The sequence below is a fragment of the Podarcis liolepis genome (genome assembly GCF_965112155.1).
Source record: "Podarcis liolepis genome assembly, chromosome: 3".
In the NCBI taxonomy this organism is placed as follows: domain Eukaryota; kingdom Metazoa; phylum Chordata; class Lepidosauria; order Squamata; family Lacertidae; genus Podarcis; species Podarcis liolepis.
In genome coordinates this window covers 19,954,600-19,971,665 of record NC_139557.1, presented here as the reverse complement: position 1 = coordinate 19,971,665, position 17,066 = coordinate 19,954,600, and the positions used below count along the sequence as shown (strand labels likewise).

Genomic DNA, 17,066 nt, shown 5'->3' with positions numbered 1-17,066 from the left:
CACAACACAAGGAGTGTTGCCAGCCCTATGCTTTGCAAGCTTTCCTGCGCTGATTCTTTCAACTTCTGATGTTGGTGCAGGGAAGCTTACAGATCTCTTTCTTGTGCTCCTCCTTTCAACCTGCAACATTAGACGTTGAAATGGGGAGCATAGGAAGGCTTGCAAAGCTCTCCTCACTGTGAGCCTTTCAACCTGCAACATCAGAGGTTGGAACAGAGAGCACGGGAAAGGGCTTTGCAAGCCTTCCTTTCTCCTAGGTGGTTCCAAAGCTGTGCTGGGGGGCAGAAGCAATTTCCATTATATGAAAATTGCCTCCCCACTCCTTGAGCAAGCCATGATCCTGCAACCTCTCTGCTGATGGGCAGTTGGGAGTGTGCCTTGCTCCAGCAAAGGAACAATCAGGAGTTTGGGTAATGTTGTGCTGAATACTGTGCTTCTGGGGGCACCTGCTTTTTAGCTTTCCATTGAGTCTGCTTGCTTATGTAAACCGACTCTCTCTAATGTTACTAAACCCAAGGAACGGTCCTCCTTCAATGTTGAGAACATGGCTTTGTATTTTGAAATGTGATGCAGTTAGGAAGGACCAGTGCTTTTTTTCTAAAAATGTTTAGGGTTACTCTCTTTTTGACTCAAGAAAATCACCATTTTTTAGTTCAAATCGGGGGAAATAAATACAGCAAATGGACAAAAGTCAAAGATTCACAAAATGTTTAGGGGTAAGCATACCCCTGCGTCTCTCCAGAAAAAAAGCACTGGGAAGGACATAGAGCAAAATGCTAAGGTGCAAGTAAATTTTTCTACATCACTGTTAATAAGTTGGAAGCCTATCTATATGGAAGAAATCCAGCAGCCTTGCTTTTTCTTTTTGCTATTACATACAATATCCTTTAGTTTAATTGGTATTCTTTTATTTGCCAAAGGAATTAATTATTTCCCATATCTCTTGTACAATGCTTACAAAGGAGGAGCATGAAACTGACTCTCTCGGTGCAATGGTAAAACAATTCTTTTATATGCTGCTTTAATGTGTAGCTTGTATGGCTATGATATGATTTACCATTTAGGTATATGTAATCAGCACCCATTTCATTGAATTATAATTTCTGGAACTGCCCTGTTATGCCTATCGGTGTGGTTGCTCGAGATCCATCACTGGTCTTTTCAAAGGCTTTATTATTGGTGCAAAAACATTTACAATGCAGAACGCCTCTATTCCATGTCTTGCTCAATCACTAGCAGAATCTGAGAGTGGGTGGTCCTTAAACTTTCCCCAGCAGAGCAGTTTCTTGACCCCCAGTCTGTGCCTCCCCTCTCTGCACAAAAGCCCACTGCGCAAGGAAGGCTTGGGTAAAGGGGAACCTCCCTCCTCCCCGCTTTGCTCAGGCAAGGTGTCCTGGCATTGCCTTGCATCCTCCGAGCCCTGCAGCTCTTCCCCACTAGATGCGTGACATCCTTCCTCTGCTGAGGAAGTGCTGCTTCCCACGATTTTTGGAGGCTCTCTGTAATCCATCTGCCCTTCCCCCTCTCGCCTCTGAGCCAATGGCAGTTCCATGACATCCCCCTTTAGATCTGTGCTGTTTTACAGAGAGTGATAGTATATTTGACCTTCTTTGAATGACGTATAAACCCCCAAAATACTATATTGGGTTCAGAAACCTCACTGAACAGGTGACATGAATTTTAACAAGTTGTGACTAACTTTTCATATTGATTCAATGGGATCCAAGTTCAAGTAATCTAGACCCGACTCATAGATTAGTCAAAGGGACTCAGTAATGCTTTCTAACATTATATTTTGTGCTTTGCCCTTTCATACGCAGTGACATTTTGTTGCAAAGGGGTGGTTTCCTTGTTGTGGTGGTGGTTTTAGTGGAAAGGAATTTAGCTTGATACTAATGAAACATGAGTTCTTGTTCCTTTCTTCTCCCCTTAAAAATGATTAAAAAATACTATATTAACTTGTTATGCCATCATAAATCTTGGATGCATTTCCTTACCTAATCTATATGGGCTCCTTTAGGAGGATACAGATTTAAATAATAATATATAAGCTGAGTTCAATATAAATTGAGTTGCCGAACATAGTGGATTATGTGTTTTGCTTTGACAGCTATGTGTTTATATTTTTCCATAGTATGTACTTGTTCTCTGCAATTCCATTGGTACTCCTCTGGATCCAAAATATATTGACATTGGTAAGCAGATGTTCAGAGTTTTATTGTATTCATTATGCTTCTTGATCCTTTGCCCCAAATCATTTCGGATTGCAGTGGCAATCCAAAATGGCTAACTACTACTTATGTGACAAAGCTGGCTAACTCTTTGCTCTTTAGTGTCTTGAAATGTTAGCAAACTGTAATAGAAGTAGATCTACTACAGTACTGCCATTTTAGTATGGCCTACTAGGTCCACTTCTTTTGAAACTAATTGCAAAAGTGACTGTGGGCTGGATATAGACATATGTCACTCTCTTTGATTGCAGAAGTGATTCTGATGCAGCGGAAACATCCACTGGAGGAAGGGGGAGAGGTGATTTTCACACACAAAAATTCTCCAGGAAGCCCCCCCCTCCACTACCTCCCACACTGTTATAGGGCATCCTTCAGCCTTTTAGGGGGGTTTTCAGGGGGGGGGTCCCACCTTCTGCCCATGGGAGCATCCCATAAGTGGAACTGTGCTCGTGTTTAGTCTAGATCCAGTTGCTTGTTAATTAATATTTCTGTTCAGAATGCCAGCTGCATCAGGTAGGAATGGGATTTTAAGCCAATATTATTTTATGGACAAAGCATAGTGTTTTGTAGCCAGTGCTGTCCAGTGCAGACAAAGGCAATTTGATCCAGAAGTGCTTCTGTCACCAGAATGTGGAGAGAGGTGATTTTGTGATTCCCAACCCCACCAGACCAGCTTCCATGCTGTTCCAAAAGGTTGCCCAATAGGGCGGTTCATAAAAAACCTTTTTTTTTTTTAAATGCCTGCTCCAAAGGTCTTAACTTACTACACTAGGGATTATATAGCTATATCTGAAATTTCATGCATATCAGTTAATACGTGGGTAGGCAAACTAAGGCCCAGGGGCCGGATCCGGCCCAATCGCCTTCCAAATCCGGCCCGCAGACGGTCTGGGAATCAGCGTGTTTCTACATGAGTAGAATGTGTGCTTTTATTTAAAATTCATCACTGGGTTATTTGTGGGACATAGGAATTCGTTCATTTCCCCCCAAAAATATAGTCCGGCCCCCCACAAGGTTTGAGGGACAGTGGACCGGCCCCCTGCTGAAAATGCTTGCTGACCCCTGAGTTAATATCTTGACCCTGCTCCACTGAAAAGCGTTGGGTGTTCAGTGGGGTGGTTCATAAAAAACTTTTAAAAAAAAAAAAAAGCCTGCTCCAAAGGTCTTACCCCACTACACTAGGGATTATATAGCTATATCTGAATTTTCATGCATATCAGTTAATATCTTGACCCTCTTCCACGAAAATAGCTGTTTACTTGGCCGTTTTCCTATGTCGTGAAGGCTGAAATTTCAATTCAGTGGAGCAGGGTCAATATATTACCTGATATGCATGAAACTTCAGATATAGCTATACAATCCCTAGTGTAGTAAGATAAGATCTTTGGAGTAGGCATTTTTTTTAAAAAAAGTTTTTTTTAATCACCTGCCCTATTACCCAATCCTCTGGAGGAGATTTGGGTGATTTGGAAGACTTCATTGAGGAGGAGGAGGAATCACTGAAAATTGCCTTCCTCTCCTTTCCATCAGCAGAGATACAGCATTGGATGCAACCTAATAGCACAATAATAATGAGTAATGCTTGGCATTTCAAGGTGCTTCGCATATATTGTCCTTTCAAATAGGTAAGGTGGGTCTTATTGCAGATGATGGATTTTTCTAAGGCCACTTAGTGAATTTGTGGCTGGGCTGAGAACTGAAATGTTGGAACGTCTGGATTCCATCTCAGGAAACTTGAGATTCTCCAGATGTTGCTAGACTACAGTATCCCTAATCACTGGCCATGCTGTCTGAGGCTGATGTGAGTTGGAGTCCAGCCACATCTGGAAGGCCACAGGTTGCCCATTCCCACACCACATCGGAACATCTGTGCATGTGATGTAAATATGTTTGCTCTTTTCAAAAGTGCCGATCATGCTCACTTTTCAAAGGGCCCACACATCTACTGTTTTATTAGGCATATTGTGAATCGTTCTGACTTTTGCAAATGCCACTAAAGCATGCACACTTTATTCATGCAATTCCAATCTTCAAAAACTGTTTAATTTCCAGGTTCTAGTCAAGTACTTGAGCCCCATTTGCAACTGCCTTTCCTTATCGAGTTCCAATTATTTTTAATTATGCATTTGCATGCAGGTTCATCAAAGGCTAATATTTGACAGTTTTCAGTGGGAGGCTTTTAAAATGTATTTACCATGCTAGCTGCTTCTAACAACAGAGCTTGGTAGGCAGAGTAGAAGCATAGTTCCCACTTAACGTTTCTCAATTTCAGTGTTCTCTTGCTCATTGGTTATTTCTGCCATAGATATTAAACTATCAAAACGACTGATAGATAAAGCTCAATAGAGATTGTTGATTGCACTCTTTATAGTTGGTGGTAGATGTTGGAGCAGCACAATAGAAAAAATCGCACTTCAGAGTACCTTGTTACAGTGGTACCTCGCAAGACGAATGCCCCGCAAGACAAAAAACTTGCTAGACGAAAGGTTTTTCCATTTTCGATTTGCCTCGCAAGACGAATTTCCCTATGGGCTTGCTTCGCAAGACAAAAACGTCTCGCGACTTTTTTTTCTTTGTCTAAAAACAAAGACATGTTTTGTTTATAAAGTTAATTTATTTTCCCTTAAATTTTTGAACTGCTCTTTACAGTATGTGTGACTTTAAAGAGCAGTTAATAAACTGTTGTTGTACCAAATTTGGCTTTGTTTGGACTTTTTTTGACCATAGGAACGCATTAATTGATTTTCAATGCATTCCTATGGGATTTCGTGATTCGCAAGACGAAAAATTCGCTAGACGACAAAAATTGTGGAACGAATTAATTTCGTCTTGCGGGGCACCACTGTACTTACTGTAGTATTATTGATCTTACCTTTCATTTGTTTTTGATGCTGTTATTTATTATTATTAGATAATTTATAGCCCACTGTTCCTCCCCAAACTGCCCAAAAGAGCATACACAGTGTAATGGAATGGGGGATATGTGGCCCTCCAGATGTCATTTGACTACAACTCCCATCAATCCCAGCTAGCATGGCCAGGGATCAGGGATTCTGGGAGTTGCAGTCCAACAACATCTAGGAAGGCCATAGACTCTCCATTTGTGCCCCAAATCTAGTGAAGTGAGACTTCCACTGCTACCATTTTCTGCAGAAAACTTTCCATTATTAGGAATGAATTGTTTTGTAAAATTAACAGCATAATGAATACAAATCAAGTAGGGGAATGGAAATGGATCTAATGATAATTCTAAAATCAAAGTTTTTAAAGATAATTAACTATAGGAAGCACATGTATTATGAAATAAATAAGAAATGTATACTTGAGTGTGCCAGCACCTATTCTCTGGAAATTCCCTGCACATTTTGTGTTCAGCACATATAGATATTTGAACCAGGCCATGAGATTTGTGTTGTTTTTCTTATACCTGGCAATGACACCCAGGGTAGCCAGTTTCAATTGTTTCCGGACTACAGCTCCCATCATCCCTGTCCATTGGCCCTGCTCGCTGAGGCTGATGGGAGTTTTACTACAACACCACCTTCAGGTTGACTACCTGCATGTTGGCTGCTCATGTACACAACCTATTTCTTATCTTGGTCTTAATAAGATTGCGCCATTCAACAGACCTATTCAATTTGTGCTTCTTGTTTGGATTTCATAATAGCACCACTGTTCGTTATCATGACCAAAACCCAGGTGATTGCAGCTTCAAAAGAAGCATTTTATATCTGGCAGTATCGCGTGGACAAGAAGCTCACTGCAATGGAAATTAATCAGGTGGCACGAACTAGAAAAGAGGGCAAAGAGAGGTTTGTTCTTCGATTTTGCAGCTTCTTTTCCTGTGCTATGTTGTTTAACTCTTCGCATAATCTCTGTGACATTTGATTTGCAAGCAAATTCGTAAAATAATTGCTTTGTGAATAATTAATTTGTAAATAATATCTGCCTATATTCCAGGCAGGAAGGGACTAACATCTCTTACTCAGCATGCCAAATATTCTTCATAGCTAATTCACTGTAACTGCACCTGGGACCCTTATTTACACCAATGGATTCTCTTCTTTAATGTCATTCAGATCTTTCATGGCCCAGCTTTTTTATCTGTTTCGACAATGCTGTGTCCAGTGGTACCTCGGGTTACATATGCTTCAGGTTACATACGCTTCAGGTTACAGCCTCTGTTAACCCAAAAATAGTGCTTCAGGTTAAGAACTTTGCTTCAGGATGAGAACAGAAATCGTGCTCCGGTGGTGCGGCAGCAGCAGGAGGCCCCATTAGCTAAAGTGGTGCTTCAGGTTAAGAACAGTTTCAGGTTAAGTACGGACCTCTGGAACGAATTAAGTACTTAACCCGAGGTACCACTGTATTGGATCCTAAGATAAGTTAGCTTAATGAAGTTCATAGAAGGAAAGTTTCCCATCTAGTTGTCTTAGGACCGAAGCCTAAATTCTTGTGTCTTACCTGGAATAATAATGGGAAGTTTGGATTATTTTGCTTTGAGAATTTCTCCCAATCAAATTGCCATATTTCATTTCAGTCTGGCACCCCACTACCTCCAAATTCCAATCCTCCTTCTGTGTAGTATTTTCCTGCTTGCAAGTTTGCACTGGAGGATGTTCTCTAGACAGAATAACTCCCTACTCTGGGTTTTATTTTTACAGACAGGTTCTTCAGAACCTTTTGCCTTCCTCAACCCTATAACCACTTTTAAAAAACCCTCCTGCATTAAGAACAACCACAGGAAAACACACACACATTTGGGAAACGAAACATCGTGTGCAGTATGTAAAGTGCAAGCCCTAAAAAATATCCCTGTACTTCAGAGGGTACCAATTTTCTTTTTCCATTTTTCCTTTCAGGATTTATCATGTAGATGATACCCCTTCTGGAGCAGGTGATGGAGTACTTGATTATGCGAAAGCTTTACAAGTAAGTTCTTACCAGAATCTTGTTTTGCCAGTCTGTGAGGAAAGCCATTTTGAGTTGTTTATAATCTGAAAGTGCATTAGATTTCTTCTGATTCTTTTTTTTATTGCTCGATCATACAAACTCAAAAAAACCCTTTCCCTTTCAAATGTTACCATATTCTTGCTAGCGATTTCGCTCTGCACCTCTGTTTCAAATAATAAAACTGCTTTTGGTGATTAAACTTGACATCTGATATGGTTTCAGGGAACGAGGGATCCGATTTGTGCAATAACAGCATCTGATAAGATACTTATTATTGTAAGTACCAAATGTGCTGTTTATTTTAATTCATTTATTTATTTAACAATATTTGCATATTCTTTTCCAAGCACACATGGTTCTCTTAACACTGCACAAGAATAAACTTAGATTTATAGCTGGCTGATACTGCCCTTGCCCTGCTGAATCTAAAAGGCCATACCCACTAGTACACCTCTGGCCAGTCTTACAGCTGCTGTTCACTGGGAGGTAGAGAGGGAGCAGGGAGGTCATTGTGGTACAAGTGTACTAGCAGAGCCAATCTGGTGCTCGCACCAATGCGTTTCCAATCGTACCTTGGAAGCCGAACGCCTTGGCTCCCAACCAAAGTGGCTCCCAAACGATCGAAACCTGTAAGTGTGTGTTCCGGTTTTCGAACAATTTTTGGAACGTCCAGCATGGCTTTCGCAGCCAATTGGAAGCCAGACTTTGGATTTTGAATGGTTCCTGGAGTCAAACTGGCTCCCGGAACGTATTCTGTTCAAAAACCAAAGTACCACTGTATGCATCCCTCTCTGCTACCTGCTGGTAAACAGCCGTGATATGACCTACTGGAGGTCAGGTGAGTGTGGCTGCCTCACTACGCTGTCCACTACTGACTATGTTTCAGGACATACAGGAGAAGGTGCCAAACAGGAGATAAGCTGATTCAAGTCCCAGGCACAAAAGATTATATACAAACAACAGCCGCAGCAATCCCTAGTCTTGTAGTAAGGTTAAAGCTTACTGGAAAACGATATATAATGAATTGAAAAGGATGTTTAAAATAACCTTTATAAAAAATTTAAAAATCCAGAAGCTTTTCTTTGGGGAATTATAGAGACAGAACTACCTAAATTGTATAGAAATTTATTTATGTATGCGACTACAGCAACAAGAATGCTACTCGCCCCAAAATGGAAAGAAGCAGAAGTCCCAGCAAAGGAAGAATGGATACAAAAACTTATGGAATATGCAGAAATGGCAAAACTTACCGGAAGAATAAGCAATCAAGATAACCAACTTTTTATAAAAGAATGGAAATGGTTTATTGAATATTTACAGATAAATTGCGAACATAAAAACATTGGCAGGATTATTGTAATAACCTGCAGTTTCATAGGAGTATATATTTAAAGTAGATAATTAAATGAGCAAATTAAATGAATTTGGATATGCAGAAGATATTAAAAAATAAATTTAAGGAACCGCAGAAAAGGGGAAGGAAGTCAACCTTTGAAATGTTAAAGTCATTGTAAAATTAATGAAATGTATAAATTTGAAAAGTATAAATAAAAACTTTTTTAAAAAATGAAGCCAAGGGCTTCAAGCATGAAAGCGAAGATTTGGTTGTTGACATGTGGACACGAAACCTCGTGCAACACTGGGGAAGTGAGTACCCGCAAAGAATTTCTTTTGCTGTTTTTTGAAAGGGCAAACCTCAACAATAACCTGCGAGAGGGAGGCAGATCGCTCTATTCCTCCTCCACCAGCTTCTCTCATGCACCCCAATCTATAGGAACAGCTGAGCAGCGAGGAGAAAGGGATGGGGCTGCCAATAAAGGGGGTTTGGCCAAGTCCCCTCTCTCTCCACTGCTCAGCGATTCCTGCTCAGCCGCAGCAATTTCAAATGGACTGAGGGGAAGAAGAAGTAGCAGCAATTGGGGTTGGATTAGAGAACCCTCATGGTCCCTTCCAACTCTACAGTTTTATTATTCTCCCAAGCCTTGGGCTCATCCATTTGATAAGACTACAGTGATACCTCACAAAACGAATGCCTCGCAAGACGGAAAACTCGCAAAACGAAAGGGTTTTTGGTTTTTTGAGTTGCTTCGCAAGACGATTTTCCCTATGGGCTTGCTTCGCAAGACGGAAACGTCTTGCAAGTTTGTTTCCTTTTTCTTAAAACCGTTAATACAGTTGCGACTTGACTTCGAGAAGCAACTCATAGCCTTTTTTGAGGTTTTTGAAGACTTTGGTGATTTTTGAAGCTTTTCCAAAACTTTTCCGACACCATGCTTCGTAAGACGAAAAAACTTGCGGAACGAATTAATTTCGTCTCGCGAGGCACCACTGTACATACAGGTTGCTTACCTGTGGCTTAGTCCAGCACATAAAGAAAGGTGCGTTATGCTCATATTTCCTCGCTTCTCAAAAGTTGTTTTTCTCTAGGGACGAGAATCTGGCACCATTCAGAGTTACAGGCTCCCCAACGTTGGTTTGATTCGGAAGTATCTCCTCAACTGCTTCCCTTATCAAATGTCCCTGAATTGCACCTCCAGGTAAGACAGAGGTTTGGTTGTAAAATATATTCTCGACTTTTGAGACGCAATCTTTACCAATTCTGACACATTCTGTTAGTTGAAATATTAAACATTATTCTAGGAGGCTGAATTTTACATGTTATATTGGAGACAATGGGACGCGGGTGGCGCTGTGGGTTAAACGACCTCGCACCTTTGCCATCGCTCTGGGACCTTGCGCGGCTGGGGGCGGGGAGTTTGCGTGGCGGGGGGCGGGGGAAGCTGGAGCTTCCCCCGATCCCAGCCCCCAGAACGGGACCCAGAGCGATGGCGAAGCTGCGCGCAGCTTTGGCATCGCTCTGGGAGCTTGCGCGGCTGGGGGGATAGCTTCCTGAAGCCTGGAGAGCAAGAGGGGTCGGTGCGCACCGACCCCTCTCGCTCTCCAGGCTTCAGCGAAAGCCTGCATTCGCCCCATAGGACACACACACATTTCCCTTTCATTTTTGGAGGGGAAAAAGTGCGTCCTATAGGGCGAAAAATACGGTAGTTGTTTATTGCCTTGACATCTGCTGGGAGGGTGTTCCACAGGGCAGGCGCCACTACCAAGAAGGCCTTCTGCCTGGCTCCCTGTAGCTTCACTTCTTAGAGTGACGGAACAGCCAGAAGGCCCTCGGCGCTGGATCTCAGTGTCCGGGCTGAACGATGGGGGTGGAGACGCTCCTTCAGGTATACAGGACCGAGGCCATTTAGGGCTTTAAAGGTCAGCACCAACACTTTGAATTGTGCTTGGAAACTTACTGGGAGCCAATGCAGATATCTCAGAACCGGTGTTATGTGGTCCCAGTGGCCACTCGGCTGGGATTGCTTTTTGAACTCATATCAGCCCATTCCGAAACAGATGCCTGAGCTGCCAGTTTGTTTCCAGGCCCAGTTCACAGTGCTCATCTTAGCATTCAAAGCCCTGAAGACTTAGGACGCAAAGATCTGAAAGGCCACCTCATTCCTGACAGATCCTCCCAGGTGTTAAGGGTAGTTCTACCCCCCTCAAAACGTGGGGTGGGTTGGGAGAGGACATTTTCTGTGGCAGCCCCTCAATTGTGGAATTGTCTGACTTCTTTATTCTACAGCTGTCAGAGAATGGTGAAGATTTGCCTCTTTACCCTGGCCTTTGACACCTGAGATGTGTGTCTTCAGGGCTCATCCTCTTTTTGTAAATATAATAGCTGATAACTGGTTTGTAATTCTGAATTTTAAATTGCTCTGACCTGTTCTGGGACCTGCTGGAGAAGAGTATATTATAAATTTTAATTATCATTATTACTATGATGTTGAAAGAAATGCCAATTTGGGAATTCAATGTTTACCTGTTGTCAGGGGCTGCCTCAGGTCTCAGCTCACAAAAGACCAACGCCAAGCTCTTCTTATATACAAGGATGTTTATTGCAGTTCATTATTGGTTCCACAACCGAGGCGTGCAGCCCCGCGTCTCTTAGCCTTAGACGTTTGAAGTCCCCTCTGAATCGGTCCCGCCTCTACACCAGCTTAAGAGGCTTGTGCTAGTCCACCTCTTCCTGTCCTTCCTTTTCCGCAGGGTCTTTCTGCCCCCCTGGGTTCCTTCCCTCCTGCTTTCCCCTGACGCGGATTCCTCAGATGCCTGCTCCCCCCTCCTTCGTGCTTTGGGACCAGGCTCCTCCTCCGGGCTCTCTGCATTTCCGCGCGCCTCCACATTTGAACTTGGCACGCGTTCGCTACCCCTGACCTTCCTCTTGACAGTTACACTACTCCCTGTACTACTCTCCGCCCCTTCCGGCAGGACGTCCTGCCCCGATCTCCTTCCCCTGTCTCCTTCCTGCTCTGCTCCGTGTGTCACACTGGGAACTCCACCCTCTTCACTCCGTTCCTGCTGGGAAGCCGGCCCCGATCTCCCACTCCCACTCGGGGTTTCCCTGCTGCTTCCCTGCTCCTGGCAAGTCCCCCCTGTGACCCCCCTTGGCCTGACCAGGGGCGCCCCCTTCTGGGAATCCTCTGATTCACTTGAGAGACTCATGGAAGACCTCAAGTCGTTGTCATCCTCTTCCTCACTGTCCTGGGATTCTTCCCCATCGCTCTCCGTCTCCCCCCTCACCTGTGCCTCTGTCCCTGAACCCCTGACACCTGTTAATATGTTTTTCTACCTATGCTATTTGTGGTTGAGATTCTGGTTTAAGAAATATAGTGGACCCTCTGGATATGAATTTAATTCAGAGGTCAGTGCACCCCTCGAAAAATCTGTATCTAGAGGCGCCGCTTCTGCGCATGGCCACGGCTTGATAAAGCGCTTCTGCGCATGCATGAGCAGTGAAACCCAGAAAAATACTTCCGGATTTGCCACTTTCGCAACCCGAAGTTTACGTTACTCGAAAGTAACATAACCCGAGGGTCTACTGTACCTTCACGGTAAACCATTTTAAATCTGAGACAGAACGTTGATAAAGGGCTATTTTGTTTTCATTCATTCTCCCTTCGTTTTCAGCCGTCTTGCTATCATAGACTTGGTAGGAATACTGATTTTCTTTGACTTGGACACCCGAATAACGGACAGTTCAGGAAGCCAAGCAGTAGGTGAACAACTCAAACTGGAACGCAAAGATGTTTGGGATATGAAATGGGCCAGAGATAATCCAGAGTTATTTGCCATGATGGAGAAAACAAGAATGTATGTGTTCAGAAACTTGGATCCTGAGGTACAGCAATAAGCAATAATTAAATACAAATATTTTAATTGGGAGTCCACGATCTCCCATTGCATCTTTTGGGGATGGAATAGGAGGAAGGCAGTTGGCGAGGTTCTCTGCAGATCCACCTGGAGATCATATGTTTTTCTAGCACATTGTTAGTCATATATATCATATTGTTAGTCATATATTCCTTGGTTGATTGACTAGGAGTTTTTGTCAAGCTGGAAGCAAAGTGAAAATAGGTGGAAATTCAACAGGGATTAAGGGAACAAAGTGATTTTGGAGTGGGATGCCTCTCCCTTTTCCCTCCACATCACCTTGCTCCTTGTGGAGCTATTGGATCAATACGGTGAAACAACTACATAAGTAATAGTAAAAATACTGGGTCACACCAAAGTTTCATCTAGTCCAACATTCTGTCTGTAGGAGTGGCTAGACAGGAACCTCTGGAAGCTTTCAAGCAGAGTATTATATATTTATTTATTATTGAATTATCATCATCATCATCATCATTTATACAAAATTATCCCACTTCTCACCATCCTGGTCTCAAATCAGCTTACAAGGATAGAAAAAGAAATGCAACATACAAAATTTTAGATGTAAATTAAACCTCAGAAATGGAAACGAAAGAAAATTAGAAAATTTTAAAACCGCAAAGAAGCATTCATGATGTGAAGACTTCCTTAAATCAAATGGCTTTTAGCCAGGCATCTGAAACTCATCACGGACTGTGACTATCTGACTTCCTTACTAGAGGGAGGGAGTTCTGCAGAGTTGGGCCCACAATACTGAAGGCATGACTTCTCATTGACCCATGTTATACTTACTTACTTACTTATCAAACCTTTATTAGGCATTGTGCAAATAAAACCATAAAAGAGGAAATAACATATATAAGCCTTGAAATATATATAAAAGGCAGCAGTTGGCTACATACATATATATATATATACATATAAAATCAGTGGTTTTCGTTGTTAACCTGCTCCGCCCATGTTATGCTTCTGGTCCCTGGGGAACCCATTCATAATGAAGGTGATGGGCATCCTTATTACTGATCCCAAACACCTAGTATTTAAAGCTAGTTGTTGTTATTATTATTTTATTTGAACCCTACTCACCTGACTGATTTCCCCCAGCCATTCTGGGCAGCCTCCAGCAGATATAAGAACACAATAAAACATTAAAAATTTAAAAATTCCCTATACATGACTGCCTTCAGGTGTCTTCTGAAAGTTGTATACAGTGGTGCCTCGCAAGACGAAAAGAATCCGTTCTGTGATTCTCTTCGTCTAGCGGTTTTTTCGTCTTGCGAAGCAAGCCCATTGACGGATTAGCGGATTAGCGCTTTTAGCGGATTTTAGCGGCTTTTAGCGGCTTATCAGCTTATCGGATCAGCTGATAAGCGGCTTAGCGGCTTAGAAAAAGGGGGGGAACCCGCAGGAACTCGCAAGACATTTTCGTCTTGCGAAGCAAGCCCATAGGAAATTCGTTTTGCAAAGCACCTCCAAAACGGAATACCCTTTCGTCTAGCGAGTTTTCCGTCTTGCGAGGCATTCGTCTTGCGGGGCACCACTGTAGCTGTTTATCTCCTTGTCATCCAGTGGGAGGGTGTTCCACAGGGCAGGTGCCACTACTGAGAAGGCCCTCTGCCTGGTTCCCTGTAGCTTCACTTCTCGCAGGCAGGGAGCTGGCAGAAGGCCCTCGGCGCTGGACCTCAGTGTCCAGGCTAGACAACTGAGGTGCAGATGCTCCTTCAGGTATACAAGGCCGAGGCCATTTAGAGCTTTAAAGGTCAGCACCAGCACTTTGAATTGTGCTTGGAAACATACTGTGAGCCAATGTAGATCCTTTAGGACCGGTGTTATATGGTCACCAGTCTAGCTGCCACCAGATGAACTGCCTTTGTAATTGCAGTTCTCTGAAAATTGAGATATCTTCCATGAATTTGTCTGATAGTTGCTTAACCTTAAAAGATGTCACCACATCTTGGTTAATTAGCGTTTACCAGTGGTTCTCAACCCGTGGGTCCCCAGATGTTGTTGGACTACAACTCCCATCATCCCTGAGCTCTGGCCTTGCTAGCTAGGGATGATGGGAGTTGTAGTTCAACATCTGGGGACCCACAGGTTGAGAAAGGCTGGCTTAGAGAATGTTATAAGCCTCTCTGTAGTCCCTGCACTTAAGACTAAAAGCTTAAATTGATATAGCTGCTCTCTGTTGGAATGGTGCTCCAGCCCCTTGAGGATTTTAACTGCAAATGCAAAAACGACAGCAATAATAGGTTGATGCTTTCTGAAAGCTGCAAGGAGCTCCACAGGCTTCCCTCTGCATTTCACAAATACAAAGGGAGCACAGATATGAGGTTGCGTGAATAAGATAAATTGAGTAGGCAGAAAAACTGGTGATAATATTGCCAAAGCCTGTAATCCTGTGCACACTTAAATGTGAGTAACAGCAGAATTAAGTCTCTCTGATTTCAGTGGGATTTGTTTCCTAGGAAGTGTAGATACGATTGCATCCTAAATGGCATTGAAATTGTTGTCTGAAATGCTGCAGGATAATTTGGATTTGCTGATTATATGGTAACTTATATTTTAAGGAACCCCTTCAAACGTCCGGATACATTTGCAACTTTGAAGATTTAGAAATTAAATCTGTTTTACTGGATGAAATATTAAAGGTAAATTTTAGATTTCTTCCCCCCCCCCCCTTCTAAGAACATTCCATTTATACAATTTACAAAACAGTGGTTTTCAATGGAAATGAGCAGCCGCTAAACTTATTTTTTTGTGTATTTTACAGAATCCTGAACACCCTAATAAGGATTACATACTTAATTTTGAGATTAGATCACTACGAGATGCACAAGCGATTGTAAATAATGCAGGCATTGCAGAGTCTGCCCAGTTCATTGAAGAAAATTCACATCCAAGGCTTTGGTAAAATTTCATCCCCCCCCCCCCAGGTTTTCTTTCCTATTTAGAGGGATTATATTCTTATGGCTTTTCTGGGTTAAATCTAGGTTAATAAAACAGGTTTTATTAGCTGCGGATTTGGACTGGTATCTGTTATATAGGAAAATAATCTCAGTTTGATGTGAAAACATCCAGTAGTAATAAGAGCCGCTAGCTAAATTTGACCCCCTATGAAGGTGAAATTTAAACATTTGCTGCTCATGATATGTCAAAAGTGTAAATAGGTCAGGTAAGAATTGGTGCATGCAAAAGGACACTGAGGACCATGTGATACATTTTCCTTCTCAATCCTCAGGTGGCTTTTGGCCTGCATAGTGGGTAGGTAAGCTGTTTCAGCAAGCCCAGGTAACCTATTTTAAGGGAGAGAGAGAAAAGAACCAGAGAGCAGTGCAGAGGTCAGATGGGGAGCCTTCAGAAAGGAATAACGCATCTAGGTGATACCTGAAGCAACCTTTTTCTGAATGTCCTTCTCAAATAAGCTTAGATTTTTCCATCAGGGATGATGTGAAACCTTTGGAGGTTTCTGAATGTTGTGGAGACCCTTCATCTGGCCTTCGATTTGGACTCAGTCTGTACCTTATGTTTCCCTCCCCTTATGATTTTGATCTATGCGCTACTTTTATAATGAGGCTGCATTTTAAATTGCATTTTAACTTGTATTTTAAATTGGCTTTTTTCCCTATTATGTTTTTACTGTAATTTTACTGGTGTTAGCCGCCCTGAGCCCGGCTCTGGCCGGGGAGGGTGGGGTATAAAGAAAATTCTTATTATTATTTATTTATTTATTTATTTATTTATTTATTATCTGCACACCCAAAGCTTTTCCCACCCCCCCAAACCACGAGATCTTTTGGCACTGCATCCACCTTCTCCGCTTCTCTTCCATGTGCTGCTTTGGCTCCTCCTGCAATTCGGCCAAGAATATTTGTTAAGTCTGTTCCTTATGAAGCTGTTTTTTCCAGGTAAGACATCTGTGTTCTTTATACAGGCGACTGTTGGCTGAAACGGCTCTCCAGAGATTGGATCTTGACACTGCTGAGCAAGCATTTGTGCGCTACAAAAACTACCAAGGTATCAGGTTTGTCAAGCGTCTTCTCAACCTCCAGAGTGAATTACTGAGGCAAGCCGAAGTGGCAGTTTACTTCGGCAAATTTGAAGAAGCTGAAAGGATGTATTTGGACATGGACAGAAGGTAATTTTCTAGGATAAATTTGAATTGACAAGAGAATCCCCTGAGTGCACAACAGCACAATTGATCGTGGGAGAGCTGTTTATCTTGAGTGAGTGAATTTAGGAATAGTGAGCGCCTCACAAACCATACTTGCCTTTCTAAATTTCAAGCCCGCATAACTCAAATGGGGGAAGACCAATGAAAAAGAAAAAATACCAGGCATAGGGACAGAACTGGGAAGGATCAGGCAAACCAACTGAAAATAGATTAAAACATCTGTTTGAGGCCTAGTAAGCTGCCTTGGTGATGTTACTGTGCATTTATGTAAAGCTATACAATGTTCAGGGACGCAGGTGGCGCTGTGGGTTAAACCACAGAGCCTAGGACTTGCCGATCAGAAGGTCAGCAGTTCGAATCCCCGCGACAGGGTGAGCTCCCGTTGCTTAGTCCCTGCTCCTGCCAACCTAGCAGTTCGAAAGCACGTCAAGTGCAAGTAGATAAATAGGTACCACTCT

At 42.6% G+C, this 17,066-nt stretch overlaps 1 protein-coding gene across 2 annotated transcripts in view; it reads left to right on the top strand.

Moving 5' to 3' along the window:
• The window catches only part of WDR35 (WD repeat domain 35), a 48,540-nt gene that overhangs the window by 12,699 nt on the left and 18,775 nt on the right, over positions 1 to 17,066 (top strand). Inside the window, exons 11-20 of one of the 2 annotated variants that reach the window (XM_083495492.1) lie at positions 963 to 995; positions 2,135 to 2,195; positions 5,899 to 6,043; positions 7,094 to 7,163; positions 7,407 to 7,460; positions 9,612 to 9,721; positions 12,195 to 12,405; positions 15,005 to 15,085; positions 15,208 to 15,344; positions 16,369 to 16,572. In XM_083495492.1, the coding sequence (XP_083351618.1) occupies positions 963 to 995; positions 2,135 to 2,195; positions 5,899 to 6,043; positions 7,094 to 7,163; positions 7,407 to 7,460; positions 9,612 to 9,721; positions 12,195 to 12,405; positions 15,005 to 15,085; positions 15,208 to 15,344; positions 16,369 to 16,572 (1,106 nt within the window). The remainder of the gene's footprint in view (positions 1 to 962; positions 996 to 2,134; positions 2,196 to 5,898; positions 6,044 to 7,093; positions 7,164 to 7,406; positions 7,461 to 9,611; positions 9,722 to 12,194; positions 12,406 to 15,004; positions 15,086 to 15,207; positions 15,345 to 16,368; positions 16,573 to 17,066) is intronic. The other variant, XM_083495493.1, reaches the window with a different exon arrangement.